This window comes from Chelonoidis abingdonii, chromosome 18, assembly GCF_003597395.2.
Source record: "Chelonoidis abingdonii isolate Lonesome George chromosome 18, CheloAbing_2.0, whole genome shotgun sequence".
Lineage (NCBI taxonomy): Eukaryota > Metazoa > Chordata > Testudines > Testudinidae > Chelonoidis > Chelonoidis abingdonii.
In genome coordinates, this window is record NC_133786.1 from 12,748,567 (window position 1) to 12,774,651 (window position 26,085).

The 26,085-nt window shown below is 42.0% G+C and overlaps 1 protein-coding gene across 6 annotated transcripts in view; it reads right to left on the reverse strand.

Moving 5' to 3' along the window:
- ARHGEF12 (Rho guanine nucleotide exchange factor 12) overlaps positions 1–26,085 on the reverse strand; it is a 97,783-nt gene that overhangs the window by 55,444 nt on the left and 16,254 nt on the right. For 3 of the 6 annotated variants that reach the window (XM_075073523.1, XM_032780349.2, XM_075073527.1), the window contains exons 2-4: positions 5,115–5,138; positions 4,283–4,371; positions 2,629–2,685 (exon numbers count right to left, since the gene is read on the reverse strand). In XM_075073523.1, coding sequence (XP_074929624.1) covers positions 2,629–2,685; positions 4,283–4,371; positions 5,115–5,138 — 170 coding nt within the window. The remainder of the gene's footprint in view (positions 1–2,628; positions 2,686–4,282; positions 4,372–5,114; positions 5,139–26,085) is intronic. The other 3 variants (XM_075073525.1, XM_075073524.1, XM_075073526.1) reach the window with 1 other exon arrangement.

Below are 26,085 nucleotides of genomic sequence, written 5' to 3' on the forward strand. Positions count from 1 at the left end.
ATATATATATATATATATATATATATTTTAAAGACCTCATTTTCCTGTTGCCACTCAAGAGATTTCTATTACTAAGCGCTCAATGGCAATCCAGAGACAGCATTAATATCCAGTTACTAACAAAAAAATATTAGTTCAGCATTTCTGCTTGTAGGCTCTTAAAAAGTTTGGTCCCATCCAAAGCAAACAGCAGGCTTCTCCACATCTATCACAGGGCTGGGGAAGGTACAGAAAGAAGAGAAAAGTTAGGGTGAGGTCCAACACAGCAAACGGCCACTGGAAAGGAAGGAGGACTGGAAACTGTTCTCCTAGCTCCTGGCCACAGACAGAACATCTGCAGGAAATTTTGGCGGAAGTAAAGGCTTAAGTCAGGAAGTCATCTTTCTCTATGAAGACATGAAAAGCCAGGACATTGTACAGAGTGAGCAAGTAGTATAAACACAGATACATTCCACTAGGCATACCAAACATTTCCTGTAATTAACAGGGAACAGTCTGACTATGTGACTGTTAAGCAGTTTTAGACAAAAGTTAGTTGAGGTTCAAGGTATTTGGATATGGACAGCATGGCTGCTGGGTCACTAGCTAGCCAGCATTCACTCTAGAGAAGCCCTGGCTAGCTAGGAATCGGTGAAGAGTTCCACAGTACTAGTTTGTCAACTGAAACATTCTAAAATGCTTATGTCTGGTCTTCAGGCAAGTAGTTGCCTTGTTCCTTCCTTCTGGAGATAGAAGATGTGCATACAGCTACAGCAGGGCAGGCCTGACATCGGCTTCCAGCTGCACCCAAACAGCCCATACTCTGTCAAGACCAGCTTCAGATCCCTAAGGAAGGTGGTGTAGCAATCTGGGGAATAAGTTTGTCTCAAACTTATCAATATTTTGTTTTGTGAAATATTTATGGTTTTAACTGTCAGTGTCTATCAGAACCCCCATTTTGGGAGCAGAAACAGACTATCTGGGAAGCTGAAACAGGGCCATCAACATTGGACAGTTCTATCCTGAGAGGACACTAGGATTGCTACTGATAGAGCCACTGACGTAGCAACCTCTGCCTGAAAGCAAATAGTGAGAGGTCAGAACACGGAAAATCCTCAGTGGAAGAACTGAAAAAAAGTGTCTCCGACTTCTTTTAAAGGGACTGGCTCTTTTGCTTAGAGCATGTATCAATTTTCAAAAACAAGATGGTGGCAGGAAGGGCATGCCTTTTCCCAAGGACTTTTGGGGTATGAGTGAGGGATTGTATTCTGGCATTTGTTTTGCCTAGATCTGTAACTCTCCTGCCAAGACTGAAGTTAGAGTGCATTGAAGAAATTCCCGGGCAAAGCCTGCGTTCCTTACTTTGTCTGCCATATGTCCCCAGAAAGTTAAATTACAAAATCAGAGCAGCCACAGGAGGAGAAACTCTGGGGGAGCATGCATAAGCAACTCTGAGGTTTGGAAAGTCTTGGTACTGATCTTGGGACTAGGGCAACTGCACTGCAGAAAGCCACGTCCCAAGTCAAGATTTCAGTTAGGGAGTCTGCACCCAGAAGTACTCCCTAGAGGCTCAGAGACTTTGCCCGGGCAGCTCCAGCTCACTTGGAAGCATGCAGGATCCAAAGGTTGGTCCACTTATCACAGTCGGGTGACTGTCCACTACACAGCCTCAGCTAGGTCGGTGACATAGGGATGGATGACTGTCCATCTAGGTCTCAGACTCATACCAGCTGTAAGCCCAGCTTACCTTTTGACCACCTATCTACTGCTCTCTTTAGGAGTGCTAACACCACAGCAAGCCACAAGCATACTCTGGTGGAGGGGAGGACACAGTCAAAAAAGAAGCATTCCTGAGGGACGCTAGAAGGGGAAGATAAGTAACCATGGGCTATGTGGTAAATGGTCTTCCTTGAAAGATGCTCTGTCATGGCACATCTTGGGGGTGAACTGGGAAATATAAGAACATGTGAGCTTTCCCTGGCAGAATCACGTGCTGATTTACATTGGCCTGAAGACCCAGAGAATACAAGGGTGCAGCAAGATGACAGTTCAAGGAATGCAGCCTTACCAGAATGAAGCAAATAGAGTGAATGTTCTCACCAAGATAATATTAATGTGATCAGTTTGAATATCTGTACAGTTAAATTCCCCTGCCTAACCCATGCAAGGGATTTATGAAGAACTGTTTCTCCATTTTACCAAAATGAAAAAGTGAAACTGCAAATCATTAAAAGAAAATCCTGCTATTCCAGCCAGCTCAAACCTTCATGGTTAAAACAAGATGCAGACAGTTCTGCATCAGCACCACATGCTATAGAGTCCAGTCTGACTTAAGGGTGTTGATAAACTGCCACAACAACTATTTGGTGGTAGAGAGATACTCCAAACACAGCAGGTCCAGCAAGTTTTCCCAACTGGTAACAGAAGACAGGAGGAGAATATAGAAGACAGTCTATGCTTCCTACACATGGGTTAGTATCCAGCAGTTACATGCTTGCACATCTAAACCACACTAAAAACGCAGCTTCCATCTCCCTACTGCAAAACAAGCCATGCAGAGCAAATAAAAGCCAAAGGCCTCGGGTGCATAGGCGGAAAGCATGGAGCAGACAGGAAAGATGCAAGGCTGGAGTGGCTGCTTTAGCTTACCATACGTCTCGGATCTACTCTCCTCCGAGCTAGACTTTGTCTTCTTGGAGGAGCTATCTGCACAAGAGCAGGAAAAAAGGAAAAAGATATATAGAAAATATGGAGACCAAACAGGAGAAAAACTTCAAGGAAAAAAACAGAATGATGATTTCTATGATCAGGTTAAAACGTGCAAAACACAAATAGGGTATGAACAACAAACAGGTGATAACACTTGGAATAAGTGTGAATAGCGCCAGTGTGAACAACACAGGTAACCTCACACTGGGGAGGGTCTACCACAGAAGACAAAAATGCAATAAACCAAGTTCTCTGCCAACAAGTGATTTAGAGAAGTTACTCTAGATAAAAGTCTGGGGGGCATACAAACCCCAGACCATTCATCTCTACCATAGAACAGCTTGCACATATGAAAGTGCACAATACTTGGAATCCATCTTTAGAAATGTATGAGTATTTGGGAGGCTAGAATGAAGAGTTTATCTACCCGACTAGACCACAGATATGTTAATGCTAGGGCAGAGCAACAGCCCTTAAAAGCAAGAGAATGGGTACTGGGATTAAAAGCTCCCAGGAACATCTGCTTTGCTTTCCAGGCAGCCAAATTCTAAACCTTAAGTTCAAAATCCTGTGACCTTCTCCCACGCAACCCAAATCAAAATGTTTTACTTGTACCTAACCCTAAAGAGAATTGACACACTCATTAATCTCCCACCACCCCCGGAAAAGTGCATGTTAGAAGCCCATTTTAAGGAACCACGCAGCTAGTGGCAGAAACATTACAACAACATTGTTTGCAAACAGTAGCTTGATCCACTCTGTGCAAGAAAACTTCCTTCATATCCCAGTCTACCAACTTCTGATTCTACTCTGACCTGTTCCACAGTCCCTAGAGAATAGCAGGACCAGAGTGCACAAACATGAGAAACACACTACATGGGGCCAGCAGGCTTACACGCAAAAGCCTGTCAGACAGTTTTAGAACACACAGCAGTCACTGGGTTAGTGGTTTAGGGGGAGAGGAAACAATCTTAGCATGCAGTCCAGTGCCCAAGACAGCATTAGACTCTGATACTAACAAAGATGGTCCAGATTTCACAGAAGGGCATAGAAAGAACAGAAACAGAAACAATGGACACCACGTGCATCAAACTTCAATTTTATTTAAAAATTCGAGTTCTTGAGAGTACAGCTTCATCCTTAAGGCTGCAGAGAGGGTTCAAAACCCACTGGAACTGGAAGTCAGTTGCTGCTGTGACCACACAACCTTTTACATATTCGCATTTCCTCCACCAAGTAAGACCAGCCACAAGCTAAAATATTTGCTTCCTGAACATTTGGGCTATTTATTTTATTTCTTAAAAATAAATAATTTAGGTCATTTACTGAGGTTACTGGTCTAGATTAATTTTTGCGCAAATGAAAGCCACCTTGTGCGAGGTCATGCCAAATTCAGTTATCCACCTTTGCTGCAAAGTCTGGGTATAATATTGAAGAGAAAAAAAAAAAGAAAAGAAAAAAAAAACAAACACAACTTTGCAATCTAATAGAGAACAATAGCTCCTGAACATTATGCCTGTTAGAGCTCATTTACTCCAACCCCCAATAACTTTTAAATCCTTCACTCTCATCTGGGAAGTTTTGAAGCCTTTACCTGTCGGATCAAAGTCGTGTGCACTACTGCAGCGTTCAACCTTCTGTTTCTTGTCAGCTGGAGTCTCTCTGCTCAGAATGCTGCCATGCCTATGTCAAACAAAAGCAACTGATTTTGCATCACTTCACCATAGGACCCTCGGTTATAGCTAAAACTTTACAAACAAACTGCAAGTAACATCAGTTGAAAAAAACAAACACAAAAACAAAGATAATGAGAAGACAATAAGCAACATTTAAGTGCACAGTCTAACATCGACACCAGATTCTGAAGGGGAGAAGAAATTCTCTCCCTCAGATAAGAAGTGCATTTAACCTTTTACCTTTCCAAGTGTTAAAAGCAATTAAGCTTACTGGTCGTGTAATTTGCCGAATTTCACTTTACAAATGAAGCCAATTTATAATTTACAAAGGGGCAAAAGAGCATCCAAAAACCATCAATTCCCCCAACCTTGCCTTAAAACTTCATTTCAAAATGGAGACAAAGATTTAAAACAAAAAGCCTTCATGCAGCAAGCGTCACTTTCTAGGACCATCTCAAATAAGTTGAATTGGTGTGCATAGCAAAAATGCTAATGGTAACACTGAACCATGCACTGTAAGTGTCACCAGTTATGTTTTGAGCACTTGTTTCCACTGATTCCAAGGCCAAAAGGGACCACTGCCACCATCTAGTCTGACCTTCTGTCGAACCACAGACCAATTTGTGCACTTCCTTTACTTAAGTGAGCTATGGACACTGCTTCAAATATTTTTTTGAAGTAATTTTATAGTGAAAAAATGTCATCTTGAAGCTTGTAGTACAGTAGGCAACCAAAACCCCATCATCTTACCTTGTAGGTTTTTTGAGAGGAAACCTGAAAAAAAAAGAAAGCGTAGTGAAATACATTGCTTCTTAATATCATAGTTAACATTAATAAAGACATTCTGTATTGTCTTTCGTAAGATGATCCTCAAGTCCTTTACCTTGCTAACTGAACAACATAAATCCCTCTTTGAGCCTTTACTATGCTCATTTTACAGTTGGGTAAACTGAACTAAATTAAGTTTAACATTTACCCAAGGTCTCACAGCTAGCCAATGGCAGATCTGGGGTTACAGAACCCTTGAATCCAGTACCCCAGGCCCATACCTCCTAGAGCATCCTCTCTCATAAAAGGAAAGGAAAGGATGGAAATCAGCAATTTAGACAATGAGGCAAAGCAATCCCTAGAGATTCTGTTCCTAGCACTGCCATATAATTCCCACGTGTGATCTCTGGCATGTAACTTAACTTCTATGCGCCTCAGTCTCCATATCTGCAAAATGGTAATAATACTTCCTGAACTCTTAGCAGTGTTAGGAGGCCAAATTCAATACTGTTTGTCAAGTGCTCTTAGATTCATGTCTGGAAAGCAGTACAGAAGTGAAAAGTAGTATAGGAAGATGGACATAGATCATTTAAGGTCACATTTTGTCCTCAACTGTTTTTCCCTATTGTTACTAGCAATGTTTAGGATTACCACAAATTATCGAGGGAAATATTTTCCTCCCCCCCCGTTTGTTTGCTTTGTGCATTTGACAGCACTTAATGCAGAGTTGGTTTTTCCTTTTTTGTCTGGGTTTTTCCACCCAGCAACAGAAGAAAGGAAAAAAGACAACTAAATTAAAGAAGGAAAATGTAATATAAAAAAATCGGAAGGCAACACTTAACTGACTGTGTTTTAGCTAGTAGATTTTAACTGAACCAAGTTCCTTTAATAAAATCTGCTCAGTCTCCCGTGGAAAAGTTGTGTCAGAAAAAAAGAAAGGCATTTTATTAAAGCAGGCCAGTCCTCAGACTAGCATTTCCAACCTCAGATTCAATAAGCAAGTTGAAGAACCCTGAGCCCATCAAACTGACTGACTGGGCCACATTCAGAATCAACCTCCTCTCCCAAATGGTTTTCTAGACTAGCAAGGTGTCTCCCCACACAAGATGACTATTTACAAGCTGCTTCATGCTTAAAGTTTTCCATTTCCCAAGGGAAAAAAAAAGCAGTAGACCACCTGCTTTCTGCCCAGTACCAAATGCATCTCCAGTGGCCTAAACACAAAGTGGCACCTTTAGACATCTGTGACACCACCACAATTACTTTAAAATGGTAATTAAATTCAACCTGATCTTATCACTCACCTAATCCCTCTCTTCAGGTAAAAGGAACCCACTTTAAAAGGTGTACACAAACACAAAATGTCCACAACCTGTGCCAATCCTCTACTCAAGCACACTGCTATAAACAAATCCATCCCTTCCCACAAAAGGGTGACAGGAGAGCAACAAACTCAAATTACAACTCTCCATAGGAGCATGTTTTCCATTAAAAAGACATACATACACCAAGCTAAACACACTGTCTGTAAATACAGCAACAAATCCAAATCAGAGGCTGTGAAGATCTAAATATTGAGAAGGCAATATTGGCTTCTCCTTCCCAGAGAAGTTCAAGAGAGCCTTGCTTGAAATTTAACTGTGTCCTATCTGAAAGGCTAAAATAAGAAATGCTTACCCAGCTCAACCTCTCCCCATTCTGCCCCACCTGGACAGTTCATCCTCCCACTCTCAGTCTTCATATCATCCCTGGCTGGCTGGCATGGAACTAGTTGTATATAATAAAGGAGACAGCCTTGACCCCAGTGCAGAGGAAAGGTGAAGGTGCTTCAGGCAACTCAGTCTAACCTAGTACTACAGATTCAGTGATCAACTGAGATGCAACAAAACGTCTGACTCAACAGTAGATTGAGCCGACAGTGGATCTACGGAAGAGCAGGAGGGGCAAACCATTAGCTTCCCAAAGCCTGATGCAACAATAATTTCTCTTACAAGAACTTAGTGTCACAGGGTGTGTCACAAATATTTGAGTGGCATCAGATAGCTGAGGCACTCAAATTTACATTTTGTTATGTGTTTTGCAAAACCTAATATTAAATAGAAACATTTATATGAAAACAATTTTCTACTACAGTGTTTCCAACTCAAAACGTTGTAACATCATACCAGTGCAGCCAGAAAGTGAAATAGATTACAAAGCAAAATAAAACTAGCTCTTTTACGGTTTTCTTCTTTGCACTTCTCTATCCTCCGCCTAAACAGCATGAATGAGCAAACTGTATTTTCAAAAAGAAGTCCATAAGCATGTATTCCGGGTTTTCTTATAATTAAGGCCCTGATTCAGCAAAGTTCCTAAGTACTAGCTTAACTTCAAGCACATCAACAGTCTCATTGAAATCAGTTCAACAGCTGATGCACTTAAAAGTTAGGCATGTGTTTAAACACCTTGCTGAATGAGGCAGGGTCCAAGACTCAGAGCATGCCTATATGACAAGCAATTATTAGCCAACGTTCACAATGGGCCTGCTCGTCTGGGCAGAAATGCTGCCAGAGAATAACGCAGATTTGTTTCTTTTCCATGGCTTTCAGCACTAATCCTGGGATCACACGAACACAGTGTTTATCACCTTTAGCCTCTGTCTTTCCCTCATGAAAACTCCACTCTCCAGAACAATGCCGCATGCGTCAAGGGGTGCACTGTTCCAGAAGGATTCTGGGATAGATTACCGGAAGCTCCCCAGCCACTGGCTGCAAGCCAATTTCCTGAGTTTCTTTTTGCGAGGAAAAAAAAGGAGGGGGGGGGGAGGAGAGGAAAACAGGGCAGGCAGCAGGTCATGATCACAGTGAAGCCTCTCACAAGCCTGTGACTACCCTGCAAACTCTTTAGAAATACACGGAGAGACAAGGAGACCTTGAAGTTCTTTTCTCCAGTGTACAATCACTGCATTTCTTCACTGAATTACTCAACTTTACTTCATAACTGTCTCGTCAAGCTAACAGGACTGCATTCAGCACAGGCTAAGTTTTTCCTCTTCCCACTGCTCCCACTGTGAATAACCCCTAGCATTTCTTGGTTTGCTGAATCACTTCTGTACTATAGTAATAGGCACAGTATAAGAAATTAGACTGAGAAATGATGCATATTGAAAGTACATCGAAAGAGATTCCAGAATGATGCAGACAGAGATGCCACGTGACGCAGTATGATTTGAAATATCTGATTTTCTTGCACTCAGAGGTACAGTCAAACATGCACCAGGAAGCGTCAGAAAGATCTCTCTTTCAGGGAAATAGGGAGGAAGGGTGCTTAACTGAGAGGCAAAGATAAAGCACTAAGTGATTAATATAACCGTTTTTCTCTGCCAGATGCCCACCACAGTCTGCAGGTATTGAGCAAGTGTTCACATGCTTAACTCAATTTTTATTTTATGTTCACCCTTCATCCCACAAAAGCCAAAAAGTTGTTCAGAGGTAGTGCTGAAACATCACCTTGAACTCACTCCCTTGTGCTCAAAACATAGTAAATTGTGCATTTCACCTACCATTGCAAACCCACAGCCTGAGATTCAACTCCAAATCTGACTGATAAAAAAAACCTTTGTGGACATTTTGTCTGAAGCGCCGTTGTGCATCAGCACATTTTCAAACTAGTCGTTCTGCCCTCTCTCTGACTCCTAAATACCAGAAATGATTAAGAACCATATCAAATTTCATTTTCAAGTCACTTAAAATCACTTGATTTATTTGACTGAACGTGTCAGACTATTAAAAGTATGCCTTTATCAGCCATAAGTATGTTAAGTAAAATAAGTTAAGTAACGAGCAAATTTAACAAAAACACACAACCTGCAATATTAGAGACTGAAAATTATACTGCTCTAAAGTATCTCTCTCAGACACACGCACCCACCCACCCTGCACTGGACCACAGCCTAAAAATCACCACCAAGAGAAAAAAAATATAGTTTTAAGAGATTGTGTGTGTCAAAATACACCAGGGCTAGGAAGGATTCCCAGCTTTCCAGCAGTACAAAGCATTCCATTCTACCCCTGAAGGTTGAAAATATATCAGGCCATAAATAGCACATTGTTCAGAGAACCATGTTGAGTTTTATTTCGGGTTGATTTCAAGCAAGAATTTAGTACCTGCTTTCTCAAAAACTGATCAAAGAACAAACTTGGGCCCCAAACTTACCAACACATATGCATTTGCATAACTTCAGCCTCATTTACTTCACTCAGCCTACTCACATGCTTAAAGTTAAGCTTGTGTGGTAGTTATTGCTTGCAAGACTGTAACCAAAATTATTACAGTTTGTGCTGGTATGAGTAATTTATAACATGAAATTTGCTCAACAGGGATGAGCAAAAACTGCTTGCTTGGACAGAAATCATCTTTAATTAGGAGAGGAATAGTAGCACTGAAACCATCATGGTTACTTAATAGTAGTCATTCAGAAAAAGTTGCTTTTTGCAGAACTCTAAGGGGGAGGGGGGGGTGGAAATCACAAAGCCATCTCACTTTTTCCCCGTGAGGTAAAAGTGCTGAAAGAAAAAACTCCAAGAGTTGTTCTGCTCTAAAAAGAGGCTACTTAAAATGGCACCTTGTTACCCAATAGCTGGTTATCACTGGGTATTATGAGTCAATAATGAGATCTCAGTAGATATTTAGGAGTCGCATCTGCTGTCTTTAGTAACAAAACAGTAAGTTTTTAGTGCTCTCTCTTCCATTTAGTCCTGCAGAGCAACTGCAGCTCAGAGAGGGAGCTGAGTTCTGTTCTGGCTCATGTATGTACCAGCAGATCTGGTCATTAACATTTAACGGCTAGACTAAATTTGACTCTCACACTCATGCCAGACCACTGAACAGCCTGCACCATCTTTATTACTTGTGTATCTTCATCAGACACTTCAAATTTGACTCTGACCCCAGATTGAGTTTAGAGTGCTGGTGGTCAGAAAAAAAAAAAAGCTGTATTTTAACTTGTAAACTGAGCACATCTGAACTCGAGTCTTTGAGTTACAAACATGGAAGACTGATGCCATTTCATAGTAATTTTTCAGACTAGATCTCCATTTAAATACAAAGATTTGTGCTATTCTCACATTTTAAATACTCCCTCTAAACTGAGGAAGGCATTTGTTTGCTGAATTTCAAAGCCCAGAGCAGATTAAGCTTACAGGATAGTGCCCACACACTTGAACTACAGTAGCACCATTATAACCTTAACATACAGTTAAAAGCAGTCCTCTGTCACAACAAAGCTGGGTAAACATGTTCTGTATAAGAGGGATGGCTGAGTAAGAGGAACTGATAAGATTGCAAATGACAGGTGGACAGAGAGAAATGCAGATGTGGCAAGTGGCCAGCTATCAGAAACCAAGAGAATGCAGAGAGAAATATGGTATTTCACTGCACTACCCACAAACCCCTGCTGTGACCATATCAGCTTATCTAGGTTACTTTCCCTAGACACCGCTGACCCAGTGCAGAAACCATCTATGACTTAGAATTTATCCATTTCAAGATCAGTTTCCTAGGTGCAGTGTCCCCTTTGCCACCATCACCAACAAAATGTTGTGCTCTGTTAGAGATGTGGGAACCATGAAGTCCTCTCCTGAACAAAATCTGACAGCTCTTCAGGACAAGGGGTTTCCAAATGCAGGCTGCAGAGAAGAAACTGAGCTAGAAAGGGTGGCCAAGTGGTAGACATTGCTAGGACCCGTTGCAGCCATATAGAGATCTGGTACACTTGTGGTAAGGGGGAGGGAAACTGAACTGGGTGATAAAGAAAAACATCCATGTTATTTTAGTAGGAGTCCAGAGCAGCAGCCACAGCTGACAGAATGACTCATGGAAGAATCGCCCATGGCATTATTAGCTTTAGATTACTGACAGTTCTGTCAATGGATCTAATCTCCACCTTCCATGCAGGAACATAGGAAACTAATGACTGAAGAAGGCCGGAAAGCCTGTCCAGTTCAGTCCCCTTGTGCTGACCTCACACAATACTCTTCCCTCACATAATCCCATCAGCTCCAAAGAGTTTTGCCCAAGTAGAAAGCCAGTAAAGATCTCAGGATTTGGCTCATAATATTTTTAGTTTTAGATTCCACTGTGTTTTGCTTTTATATGGTAACATTCCTGTGGACTGCTGCAGCGACCTTTTCACATTATGCTGCTGAGGGTAGTTTATGCATTTTTAAGTTTCAAAAATAAGCACCTCACCATCATAGTGTCAGAAACTATAAAAATCCCTCAATAGCTTTCCTGAAATGCTAATTATGAGTAAAGTTAAAGAGACTACTAACGGATGCTAGTCCTGTTTTGGCAGCAAAACTGGCAGGAATGAAGTAGAGCAAAAAATCAATCATAAGTTAAAAGGCAATAAATACGCCTTCCTCAGAGCCTTGAAAGCTACGTGACTGTCTCCGATAGATCATGAGACAAGGAGAGATTCCCAAAAGGTGGGGACTCCCCATGTGAAAAGTCTCAACACTACTACTAGCAAAAGCACCCTACCCCTGCAGGGAGGTATAATCTCTGATAAGTAGGCTCAGAACGTTTGGGATTTTCAAAAACAATGTTGCTGGCAGCTTTAGAAAAGTGGTTAAACTGGCGCACGCTGGGGGTGGAAATGTTCATTACTGTGCAGCAGTGCCACAGACCTTGGCAAGCTCTCTCCTGGCAGCTGCCAGGAGATATGGGGAGGGGGTGGGGAGAAACATAACAGGCAAAAAAAGGATGAAAAAACAGAAGGGAGGCATCAGTGCTCTTCAAGAAGTTCATGTAAAAAGAAAACAATGCCTTGGTTTCCACACCAGAAGCTACATGAAAGATAGTAATAATGCTGGTGGGATATCTTTTGCCAGCTTTGGGAAATAACAGTACAGATAGATGTATTCAGCTTTAAAAGAGGTGTATAACAAGTGAAGGAGAAAGGGGCTAGTGGAGGGGTGGGTGTCCAGAAAATACTGGTAACTTATTGCAGTTTTGCAACTGTTCTTAGTCTCTTCTCTTTCGGCGACTTTCCAGTGTGGGTTAATGTTTCTCAGAGCAGTATGGGTTAGGGGAGGGGGAGGGGAAAAGCATCTCTAGTGAAGTTTCATCCACAGTTCAGCCATTCAGTACCACATCAGCCAAATGCCTCAACTCCGTTCCATGACACAAGTGTTTGGATTTTTCCAAGAGCTGATGTCAGGGCTTTTCATGGAGAAAGAACTGCATTTACAGGGCAGGCAAGGAAGGAGGGTTTCCCCAGCAGCTATTCTCAATGTAGCCTTTGTGCTGTTCTGCTGCTCAAGCCAGGACCCTGCAAGAGAGCTTTTAGTCACTGTAGAAATTCTGCTAATGGGAGGGGACATTTTCAGAACCAAATACTGTTCTTCCACTTGTGCCCAACTTCCAAGGCTTAGAAGCATCCGAGTTTCTCCATCTACAGGACTTGAAGTTACAATCTTTTACTAGCACAAGGCCAACTATGGTCTAGTATCTGCACTACTGGGTAGCTATACAGAACAAACCATAACTACAAAATACAAGAGATAGTAATGTAACAAATGGCTCAGTTTTCCCTCATCCCTGAGGCTTTATAAATGAAGCCTGAAAAGAAGCGATTCAAGCAACAGTGTCAGGTTCCTCTTGGGAAAAAGATACAACAGAGACCCACAGCAAAAGTCCATTCTGAAATCATTCTGGAGCAAAGTGGTCCATGGACTACCACCAGTCTATGGAGCACATGCTGGGGGGTAAGGGAAACGTGTGACTAGTCACAGGTTACTGGCTCACCTTTTTCGTGTGTGAGAGTGTGAGAGAGCACACGCGAACACAAACAGATGGGAGTGACAAAATGAATTAAACACACGTGATCAATTATTTTCAAAAAGGACAACCACTTTCTTAAAATTACTTTACCTGAAAGAAATTGCTGTACTTAAGATAGAGATGTTATGCCACTGTCAACTGGCGAGCAAGCATCCACAAGACTTGTCCATTTGCTGCAAGCATCCGCTGCATTGCATATTGAACCAGTAAGATGAGACGGCCAAGCCCTTCAAATCCAGGAGTAAAGCCTGCTTTCTTAAGCAAAGATTCTCAGACCTACAGAATTCATACCTCCCCCTTACCTCTTAACACCAGAAGTCAATTCTACACTATCTGGTTTGGTTCTACTGTAAAGGCTCTGAAAAAGCCCTGTTCCATTTGCACTTCTTGGCAACATGAGTTTCTGCTCATGGTGAAAAGCCCAATTTACACCTCTCAGGAATGCAACTAATACCTTGTATTGCATTTTTCTTGCTCCAATATCCATTAATAAGAAATAATATAAAAATTCCCACAACAGATGGCCCCACTGCTCAAGGACCGCAAAGCAACTAAGTTCCTTTAGAAGACAGAGCCAGGCAGTCAAAATTAGCTACAGTTTAGAAAGGCTTATGCTCAAATAAATTTGTTAGTCTCTAATGTGCCACAAGTACTCCTGTGCTTTTTGCTGATACAGACTAACAGGCTGCTACTCTGAAAAAAGGCAGGTTAATTACTGTTGTTTGCTCTGGCTGATAATAATTGCAATAGAAAGCTGGTTCACAGGAGACACTCCTCTGCTGCTCCTGCATCAGCACCCAGCCTGCCCACCCCCACTGTGCCAGACAGTTTTATTCTGCTAAACCAAGCATTGGAAATCTAAAGCATTCAAATGCCATGGGATTTGCTTCCACCCAACACATGCACAAGCTTGGAGATCAGTCATGTTGCCCCAGTGTATCACGCAGCTTGTGTGTTTCATTAGAGACACGGCCTAGCTTCCTTATTAATGCTGTATCTTCCTTGTGGCTGTGGTAGACTAGCAACAAGTGTGAAGACAGGTTTTAAAACAGCAAAGACATGGGTTGGAAGGAGAATACGTCACATGTAATACACCATATTTTGAAAGCCAAATTTTCTGTACACTGTCTCAAATATCAAATTTTGCTTTTGTGATTGTGTGCAAGTCTAAAGCCCCTTTGAAAATCTGTCCCTGAATACACGTCATTAGGTAGTTGGCATAACGAACATATGTACCTATGGCAGAACAAAATCATACACAGACAGTACACTCGACAGACTCATTCATCACATCTGTCCTATACGACAGTCCTAGCCACCAGTGAGGAACTGTGTTACCCATTAATGGTACACTCAGGGCGGCAACTAATAGACCAGTCTTGCTTACGGTTGCAAACTTTCTGACTGCAAAAACCGAATACCCTTGCCCTGTGCCCTCCCCCGCCCCTTTTCCAAGGCCCCAGCCCCTGTTGACTCTATTCCCCCCTTCTTCAGTGACTGTCTCCCCCACCCTCGCTCATTTACATCAGGCTGGGGCAGGGGGTTGGAGTGTGGAAGGGGTTGATGGCTCCAGCTGGGGGTATGGGCTCTGGGGTGGGGCTGGGCCGGAGGAGTTTGAGGTGCAGGAGGGGGCTCAGGGCTGAGATGCAGGCTCCAGGTGGTGCTTACCTCAGGTGGCTCCCAGAAGCGGCAACATGTTCCTGCAGCCCACGGTGTAGGCTTGGCCATGGGGGCTTTGTGCAGCACTCTCATCTGCAGGCCACCCCTGTGCCTAGGGGCCACATGGATAGGTTACCGCTTCCAGGAGCCTGCCTTAGCCCCACCAACTGGACTTTTAGCAGCCTGGTCAGCAGTACTGACCAGAGCCACAAGGTCTCTTTTCAACCAAGTGTTCCGGTCAAAAACCAGATGTCTGGCAACTCTAGCTTGCTCCCACTGAAATTAAATGGGAATTTTGCGATGAATTTCAATGGGAGCAGGATTAGGCCCCTCTGCATAGGGACTTTTTAGCTCAGAAAGCTCGCCAACATATGAGACTCAGCTCTATTTCCCCTATGCTATATCTAGACACTGATTATACACAAACACCATTCCCCAGAGTTGCCAAATTATAGTAATACTTATATACTTTCCATTTTCAAAGTATGATTTTATCTTTGTATTTATTGTCTTTCAGATACTTATTTTTCAGAAAACTTTAGAAAATTTCAGTTTGATAAGTTGTTTTTCCCCCGAGATTATAAATACACATGTAACTTAACTACGCTTAATGCAGACATTTGACTGGAACATATCCTTTGGTTTGGGAACTTTGACAAAAATAGTGTAATGACACCTTAATTCATCGAGTCATGTTTCAAGGACAGAAGGAACCATTAGTTCCTACTGTCTGAGCTCCTGTGTGACAGAGCACAGCATTTCCTCCAGTTACTCTTGCACTGAACCCCACAGCCTGTGTTTGACAAAAGGTATTCAAGTCTGAATTAGAAGACATCAAATCATGGAGAATCCATTACTTCTCTTAGCAGTTTGTTCCAATAGTTTATTTATGTTATTGGTCTAGTACCTCAATGCTGGCACATCAGAATTTTTGTGCCAGCCAACCCGGACTCTCTCTTCTCAGCCAAAGGCAACCAAAGTAAAATGCATCCTCCCCCATCCCCAAGCCCCTCACCTCCCCACCCACCCCCTCCAAGCCTTAACCCATTTGTCAAACCATGCTTATTTGTCTGTGCTGACTGGATGGCATGTGCTTTTATGAGCTTAGCAAGACTCCTAACATTTGCCTGCAGCAATAACTAATCTATACATCATGTGTCCAAAGTTAGCCAAAGGCAAAGAGCTCCTCAGTGGCCTCATTTACACTAGGAAGAAACTGGACACAGACTGCTCCACCAGCAGAATCTACAGCTTAGACAGTCGTGGGAATCATGACCACAGTGCTGTTTAACCTACAGTGTGGGTAATAACACTTCAGTCCTATCTACAGCTTCCACTCTACTAGGTCCAACTTACTGACAATTTTAGAAGGCCTCTGACATCTTGATATGCAGCCCATTCTACTACTGGTGAAACTGCATTGGTGGTGAGTTAATGCTACAAAGTTGGCTAGCATAGATGCAACCACTGAGCGAGACAGAATAAATGAGCTTGTCATTTGTAAGCCACAACATTTGAGATATAAACCAAGGGGGAAAAAAAAAAAGCATTTTTCAGAAGTGAATTACATCTCTTTTAATCCTGCTAACTTCTCATCCTATTTACTTCAAGACTTCCCAGAAAAATTTCTACCCTGGCACAAGATCACATGAGATGTTTCAGACAGATTCTCTTAGCTCTGGCAAAAGGAGATCAAGTACTGTGTGCGCAGGGGTCGGGAAGACACCCTACCAAACTTAAGATTGAAATTAGTTTTCCAGCATAACTATAGAGACAATAGTGGCTCTCCCTGGTATCTTGTATTTTTGTATAGCACCTACAAACCCAAAGGAACAAAACAAACGCACATATTATGCAAACTTATCTTTCACACCACTGAAATGCAGCCTGAGCTAGAAGCCAAGAAGCCAATGATGCACAGCATACTGCACGCGTGAAGAGCACAAGTTCTCCAGGTGTATTTAAGCAATGCTTTGCTCCCTCGTATTTCATATTCCCCTTCAATTTGTTCTTAAAGAGAAGTTTCAGTGCTGAATCTGACAAACTACTGTAAGAAACAAGATCAAAGAAGTTCTGGCTTCACTGCAGGATTAAGTCCAGTGTCTTCTGTTGTGAGTTGAGAAGAGGGAAAAAAAAGAGTAACCAGTCTAGTTCAATAATAATGCCATGAGGTTACAGTAACATCCTTTGGGATGCTCAGAAAGCATGTGACAACAACGTATCAGCACAGGTGTAACCATTATACTTCTAAGGACATTTTTATATGAATATTCTCCTCCTCTCCACCCCGAGTTCTCCTGTGAAGCCATCTTAAAAGAAAGCCTTATTCCTGAGAAATATACCAGCTGTCGAGAGGTGGGAGCAGTTACATTCCTCAAGACTCGTGTCAGCAGGATGGAGATAATAAAATCATTTGAAAATCGCAGTGTCTGCTTCTAGTTTCAATTCAAGCTTGGCAGAATACATTAGTCCTCAGCACTTACTCCTTATTAAAGGCCCAGTGCAGTGCTAAGTACTCAACTCTCACTGACTTCAGTGAGACAGAGCTTGCAACAACATTTAGGATCATGTCCCAATACTTGTCAGAGCTGCCTCTTCATGTCAGGGCCACCTAAAACATTGCCTTGCTGGGAAGTTCCCTTTCCGAACAGAAGCTAAGTGCCTCTTCTATAGCATATTCCATCAAAGGAAACACAGTGATGTGTTTTTCATAGCATCTTCACCCTTCACATCTAATTCCGACATCCATACATTAATAGATATGATCAAATGGATACAATGAACCTCCCAACGCCATCACAAAGCAAGACAGTAGTGTCTTCATACACATCATGGTGCTGACATTACACACTGAATAAATGGTAAAATTATTCAGATTAATGCTGTATCAATTCTGTACCAGCAGCACTGCCCTGAACAGAGACTGTCAGCTCAGCTCTCTTCCATTGATGCTTTTGTTTTCGATAAAACAAGACCCAATTATAAATACAAAAATGGAAATATTATAGGAAAACATTCAAAAGATCATCATCTCTAAAATGGTTTCGCAAGCACTGAGTGGGAAGTATTTCATCACCGCTACCCAAAAGCATCAGATCATCAAATCTCACTTCAGGTAAATCACAAATGCTGGTAAGGCGGATGCTGCTAGCATGCATAAAGGCTTGCAAGCAGTTCAGCACTGAGGAGTGACAAGAGGGTAGTGCTGCCTGTATTTTTTGCAAGACATCTTTTCTAGCTATCAAAACCTTTGTTCTCAGAGAGACTAAGGCGTGCTTTTTCAAAATTAGTGCATCTAAATGGTAAATTAAAAAACCAACACAAAGAGAGCAACTGCAGGATCACAACAAAGAGGAAAGGGCTATTTCATGCACAGTTAATTCTCATCAATATTTCAGGAACACTCCTTTTCCCCCTGCCCCCAGCACTCAGAAATGCTATTTTCTAATCCTCTCATCATATTCATGTAACAGAGAGAGGGAACAAAGGCTTCCAGACATTACCTGAATCACAAGACAAAACAGCAGACAAGGGAGATCTCAGAAGGCTCATTACCATGGAGTAGAATATCAGGCCCAACTCCTCTTCGAAGAGCAAAAGCTAGCCCTCATTTTTGCCTTCTCTTTAAAAAAAAATAAATAAAAATGCTCATCTGACATTCCTGGAAAGGCATTTGATTGTTTTACTGACCATCTGAGGGATGGGAATAAACTCCACCTCTTCTCTCCTTTCTCCTCCCAACCATTATCAACAGAGACCCAACACTGCACTACTAATGGACAGGCAGAGAACAGCAGCTACGTACTTCTTTGGGAGAATGCATGCAGCAGGGCAGCAAAGGAGGAGAGCTGGGGTTTACAACTCAACATGTCCAAATATCCTGGGACCAAGAGGGATATTAAAAAAAAAAGGAAGTGTCAGATCACTCTACTGAGCATGGTAACTGAACAAACATGAAATGATGCACTTGTACAGGACACCCAAATAGGGCTGCTGGGTCTTGTCACACACAGCTCTGCCTTCCCCCCGCCCCCAACATGCATATCACATGATTTATTTTCTTTACAGACATATTTAAAGGCATCCATCCACAATGATACCTGAAAGCACAGCATTCTTCTTCGAAGAATGGACCTTTCCTATTGTTTTCAAGAGAAGGAGGGGAATAAAATCATCTCTCTCTCTTTTCTGGAACGAGAGATCAGCAGGTCAACACAGAGGGCAGCAAGCTCGCTGCACTTTTGGCTATTTGACTGGCTCAGCCCTAGGGCAAGTAGCAGCAGTGGGATGCAGGGGTTGTTTTCTTTTTCTGCCCCAATAACCTAATTAGGTTCCCGAGCAGCGCTAGCAGGATAGAAATTTCTTTACGCTACACTGTCTGTTTGTGTTTGATTAATGTTAATCTTCCCAGGGCTCTAATCATGCCACAGGCAATGTGATGGCCAGCGCTCTATTAACAAGCATCTATGCCACTACAGACAGCAAGAGGAGAGAAGGAAAGGGCAACACTCATTTAAAGCCTTTCCCTTGAAACTGTGTAACGGCACTAATGAGGTTATGATTGTTTGCTCTGAATGCTGTTCCTAACTCAGCTCCACCTATTTCCCGTGTCACTGTGGTTGTCAAAAAGATGGAACTGCCTAGAAAAGTTGTGAGCAACCTCGCACACAAATCAAAAGGCCCATTCACCACAAGTTCAGTGTTCCTCAGCCCAGTCTGTGTCAATACCGAATTGCACTGACAAATTGTAATCTGACAAAACCATGATCTCATCATGGCTACAGAAGGAATTAATGTAGGAGGCACAAAGCCAAAAGAATCCACTCCTACCTTTAAATCTATCTGTTCCACGGCTCTAAATATGCAAACAATTCCCATCCATACATTCCCAGGGGATGCATTTTCCATGCTTCTAGATTTTTTCCTGTGATTTTCATTATAATTTTCTGAAGATTAGTGGCTGTATTTAGTGTGGTCTTCAGCTCCGAGACATGTCTTATTCTCATTTTTGAGAGATTTCACAAAAACAAAAAGGACTTCAACTCTAACAAGAGGGAAAAAACACAAGAAGGTGGCCAGATGCTCAGAAACTTACTGGCCAGCACCTCACTGCACACAATCCCAGTCTACCCTAGAGAGCAGAAATCAAACAACCAGTAACGTTTAACTTGTGCTCTTCAAAACACAAGTGTCCCAAGATATAATGAAATGAGAAAAACAAAACAAAGAACGTAAAATCCCAAAGCAGAGCCTGCACATGTACTTTATTCATGCATCACGTGTGTCAGAGAACCACCCTTCCCTTCAGAACTGGAGCAAGGTGTCAGAAGACAGGCTATTTTTAATACTGATTGATTGTTTTCAAGTCTAGAATTCCTAAATCACCTCCCCCCGCCCCACCTACTAACATTTGGACAAAATCTATGCAGTAATAGTAACACCACAATTAGAGTGAATTTACCAAAAAAAACTTTTAGAACATTGATCCTGATATTCAGCATCTTTGACCTCACTGAAGAGTTATCCTGTGGAAACAGTCACAGCCTACAGCAGAAGCAATGAGGTCTAGCAGTTAGACCCTAAACCGGCAAGTCCGAAGTCAAGATCCATTGCTCAATCTATTTCAGTCTGTGCAGCTCTGTTTGCCTAGCTTTAAAATGGGGATATGTACTTCTGAGGGATATTTGAGGTTCAAAATGTGTTTGCAATCCTACAAAAAGTGCAACACTGGGAAGTATTACTACAACCTTGCAACGCTCTACTTGCCCATTCACACAGGGAAAAACTGTTGTTTTTTTTTAAATTACGTAAAGTATTTCATTTTACATCATTAGTGTAAGGGTCAATAAGCAGATCTTATTCTAATCTATTATTACTTTAACTTAGTCATTACATTTTCAGGCCCCACAAATCAAATAAAAAAGCCTGTGATGGTACCAGGACACAGGAAAATATTGAATTATCTTTTCAGTCTGAACCATGAACCCTAAAGGCTAAACTACACATCGTAATCTGTAGTCCATCAAACTGAACCCACCCCTGCCCCCGCCAATACCTCCTCATTTGAACAAGTTAGATCAAGTTCAGTGCTGTCCCTCAGAACAAGTGGCGAGTAGCATGGGAGTAGGTCATGTTCCTGTACAAGCACCTAGGAAAGGGTCTATCATGGGAAGAGATAGAAGCTTCCAGGGGATCTGAGCACAGGATAAAGTGACAGCATCTTGGAGGGTTATTACAAGAGAGAGGAAGACACTGGGTTTAAAGAGAGATGACACATGCAATTCTTTAACTCAAAATTCAGTGTGCCTGATTCTCATTTACACTAAGGCTTATTTTACACTTCCAGAGCAAAGAGTCTTAGTGCAAGCAAGAATCCGACCAAGTGTGTTCAACACATTCTGAAATACTAGATTACCAGAACCATGTTGCTATCTAAAGCTACAATCCACCGGGCAATTTTTGGAACCTAGTTCCCACCCCAACTGAAACAGCTCAAATTTGACAACTTTCAGGACATGTGAGGTTCCCCTTACATACTCATTGTGGGAAAGGGCAAAGTCAGAGCTAATGTTTCTGTGGGAAAGGACAGCATTATCCGGCTTGGTTTTTATTGTGATCAGTTATATTCATTTTAGGGCTCGGGAGTAGCTGACAGCTTTACTTCTGGCTAACATTGGCAAGAATTAACCACAACTTTTGATTTATAACAATATATTAGTTTTTGTCACAAAATAAAGTGATTAAAAACTTTTGGGGGAAATAAAAGGAGCTCAGAGTGTTCTTACCTTTTATTGCTGCCTCAGGGGATTAAGGCAGATGCCAGGATATAGTGTAAAAGGAGGGGATCCAAGAACCAACATTCATACATCCCTCATCTTATCCAACAAACCTGCTCCCCAATAGCTCCATCCACTGGTGCCCTCTGTGCCAAATTAAACCTCCCAATCATGCAAAAATCTGATTCAGCAGCTCATGATGCCATGGAGCTAAGAGTTTCAGTGCAGCTGGGAGATAAAAGAAGTTAGCAATGGCTGTGATTTACTAGATCTTTTAGTCCATGTCTGCAAACTATCCAGGATTGTTCTCTACAATCTAATGGTTTCTAGACCCCTACAGAAGGGAGAGAAATAATGACGGCTAAGGGATGCTGCTCTCTTAAAAATAAGGAACACGCCTCCTAAACTCCAAAGTAGATGTTGCTTATAAGCCTTATAGGTTAGCCAAATTCTATTTTCCTTTTTTTCCCCCCTTTAATCTTTCTGGCAGTTATTCGTGTATTCCTAAAGAATGAGGGTCAGTGGTCTCTATAGCTCAGTACCCATTTTGCACAGATCACCCCTCTTTGTATGTTCTTCTACACTCAATAACTTTCATATTGGCCTTGGTTTCTCCTATCGCAGCCTTTACTGATGAGATGCTTTCCTGCTCAGGCACACGAGACATGAACCCTGCAAACAAGCAGCAGAACTCTCCTGCCAGTTTTCCTAAGAAACAGCATTAGCAGCTCTCTGCTGCTTAGGATGGGATATCGTAAATATTTATGCGGAATTCACAGACCTTTACTCCAATAAAGAGCCAAGCATGGGAAAAGAGCAGCTTCCCAGAGCTTCACACAGCGGATGTGGAGAGGTCCCCAAGGAATGGACTCCACATCTAAGCAAAAAGCTGTAGGGCAGCTACTGAGAGTTCTAGTTCTGATCACTAATGCCTCTAGCTTGCCTTTTACAACTTTCTGCCGGATTTCTACCAATGTTACAGCACATAAGGCTTGAGTCTGCACAGTACTGAGCGTCTTCAGCTTCAGTGCCACTGGAGAGGGCTCAGCACACATCCTAGAATCAGACCAGTACTGAAGGAACATCCAACGTTTAGTCACAGCTGTGTCCAGATATTTAAAAAGGACTTTGAAAAATTTGAGAGCATGGAGAAGATACCCCAAAATAACATTGGAGGAATTTCAGTGAGATACTTAAAGAGTTCAAATTGTTTAGTTGATCAAAAAGCCAACTCAGAAGTGACTTGATTACAGTGTGTAAGGACCTTCACAGGGAGAAAATATTGGGTACAAGGGCTCTTTAATCTAGCACAGAAAGACAGAACAAGAATCAATGGCTGGAAGCTGAAGCCAGGCAAATTCAAGTTAGAAACTAGTCACTAATTTTCAACATTGAGGGAGATGAACCACAGGAACAAACCACCAAAGGAAGTGGTGGATTCACCATCTCTCTACGTCTTCAGATCGAGACTAGATGACTTTCTGGAAGTTCTGCTTTAGCTAAACACAAGTTACCTTTCAGTGAAAGACAAGTTATTGGGCTAAATATGGGGATAACTGGATGAAATGTCATGGCTTCTGAAATACAGGATGATCTAATGGTCAGTTCTGACCTCTAAAACAAATAAATTAAAAAAAAAAAAATCAATTTATCGGAGCTGCGCACAACAGAACTCCATTTGATAACAAGTCACTACCACTAGATAATTATCATGATCAGTTCATTTAAAATACATATATACATGGAGAAAATGTAACAGCACTAATTGCCTCTGTAGTGAGATATTCAACTAGGGCTGAAATTGAGTCAAGTATTTGATTTTAAAATGTTGTGTCTGTTAGTAATCACTTATTCAGCTGGAGATTTTCTATTCCAAGACCGCCAAAACAACATTTTTGCAAAAGCCCCTCTAACTCCCATATTCTCTACCACCACTTGGGATTGCAGCTTCAACTTGTATCATTAAAGCTCTGACTGAGCTTTAAAATGACACAAAGCTTGCAGGTTATCACAGCATGTGCTTGTAGAGATACCAGTATTCAAGTAGTCAGCAATTTCTTAATAAATAAAAATTAAAGTTACAAATGTGGAAGACTGAAAAGTTTAAGGTGATTGTGATAAAGAAAAACCTACAAGTAAATAGAGTTGTTTAAAAATTATGGAAGGATAGGAAATCATTTTTTTAAGTCTATAAAAAGCCTTAAGACTAATTAGAATATTATTGCATGGTAGTCTCATGTATACAACCTTTACCTTTATGGCTCCATCTCCTTTAGTTATATCACATGTGATGTGGGAATCAGACACCTGCATTTCCTTATCACAGTAGGAATGGAATACAGTTTATAAGATCCATGTCATTGTTTTATTATATAACGTACTGTGACTCCACTCAGGGTGCTAAAAGCTGGCCTATTAATAGCAACTCTTGCATCAATGGCCAACAAATCAGTGTCATTTATATTGACTATTCTGGGTGCAAGTGATGCTCCTTTTAACTACCTGAAAGGGGGTCCCAAAGAGAATGGAGCACAGCTGTTCTCAGTGGTAGCAGGTGACAGAACAAGGAGTAATGGTTTCAAGTTGCAGTGGGGGAGGTTTAGGTTGGATATTAGGAAAAACTGTTTCACTAGGAGGGTGGTGAAGCACTGGAATGCGTTAGTTAGGGAGGTGGTGGAATCCCCTTCCTTAAAGCTTTTTAAAGTCAGGCTTGACAATACCCTATCTGAAATGATTTAGTTGGAGATTGGTCCTGCTTTGAGCAGGGGGTTCGACTAGATGACTTCCTGAGATTCCTTCGACCCCTGATATTCTAGTACAATGGTAAAAGACGTCAAATAAAGCTGGTTTGGCATACTTAAAGTTACTGTTTGTTTTTGTTTTTTTTAAACACAGGCTGCAGTTTGATATATTATATATGTCAGCTACAAAAAAATAAAAATAAAAAATAAAAAAAAACACACCACACCACACACCTCAGCAGGATGCTACGCAACTTCACATAGTCCACAAGACCATGTCAATCTTTTTGACATACCTGAGAGTTCGTATGCTTTTAAATATTGTGACAAAGTTCCTCCTTTACCTTGGTGGGTCCTGCGTTTATTGGTGGATTTGCTTACCTCAGTGATCTTCCCCTCTGGTGGAACCCACAGTCCGGGTCAACTCCTCCTGTGTTGGATCAGGAGTTGCGAGATTTGGGGGGGAGCACGGGCCTGCCCTCTACTCCCGGTTCCAGCCCAGGGCCCTGTGGATCGCAGCTGTCTATAGTGCCTCCTGTAACAGCTGCAAGACAGCTACAACTCCCTGAGCTACTTCCCCATGGCCTCCTCGAAACACCTTCTTTATCCTCACCACAGGATCTTCCTCCTGGTGTCTGATAATGCTTGATTGTCTGATAATTCCTCAATCCTCCAGTAGCACACCCTCTCAGTCTCAGCTCCTTGCGCCTCTTCCTCCCAGCTCCTCACATGCACTTCCTCTTCTCTGGCTCCTCCCTGCCTGACAGAAGTGAGCTCCTTTTTAAACCCAGGTGCCCTGATTAGCCTGCCCTGATTGGCTGCAGGTGTTCTAATCAAAATAGCTATCTCCACTGCTTTCTAGAAAGATCTTAATTGGCCCCAGGTGCCTTGATTAACCTGGAGCAATTGCCATTTGGTTACCACAGTACTAGGTATTTGTTTAGCCTGGGGCTAACACACCTGTTCCTCAGTACTTTACTGTAGCCATCTGGCCTTGCCCCATCACAATATGAAGAGATGGAATGACTCTACCTTCAAAATGCTACCGATGAGTATCCTCCGTAAATATCAGAGACTGATTCCCACTCCTTTTTGTTAAATACAGTTGGGTTATCAGACAGAATAGAAGAGTTCTTGGTTCACTAAATTTTCATTATTTTCTCCCACACATAAGATGCAATAGAGTTTGCAAACAAAAAGAGTCTGCATACTGTATTCAGAACTGTATTTTTTCATTACAAAACACATACAGTACAACTACTTTTTTCCCCTGGTCCACTGCTGTCCTGTTTGTAAGTCATAGCCTTAGTTTTGCTTCAGATGGGTCTATGCCTTTGTTTCTCCCACCTCACAGGACTGCAACTAGTCCTCCTCCAAAGATGGCTTCTGACCATAAAGGTACAAAAATGCTGCCAGCATTGCAGCTGTCATCCAACACACTTGTTCCATTACCTTTGAGTCACTTCCTTCATGCCACTTGTAGAGCTCTGCACATTTTAAGCATAGAGAGTAAGATGTGGAGCTAATGTGTCCTCTGTGCCACGCCCTCCCCGTCCCCTAAAGAGGGTATCACTTCCTTGAAGAAAGCTGCACCCCACTGCAGTATCCCATAATCCACACTACGGAGAAAGCAAACATTTTTTGGCTCTAAAGCACTGCAGCTCTGCCACTTTTGCCATACTTCTCAAGGACTAATGGAGGAAAAACCAAAAGACATCTCAGTTGTATGCTAGAGTTGGGCAGTGGAGTATGAGGAAAAGATGTACAAGTCTCCACGTTTCAGATACAGGAGAGGAATCTAGACAGTATTAAGGATCTCGGTGTGTAATGAGGGCCTTCTAGGAGGGCTCTCGAGTGCCCAGGTGTTTCAATGAGGGTCCAGCTTCACGATTCAACTCATGCAATGGAGGAGTGCGCCTGTACAACACAATTCATCTCAAGTTGACACAGGCC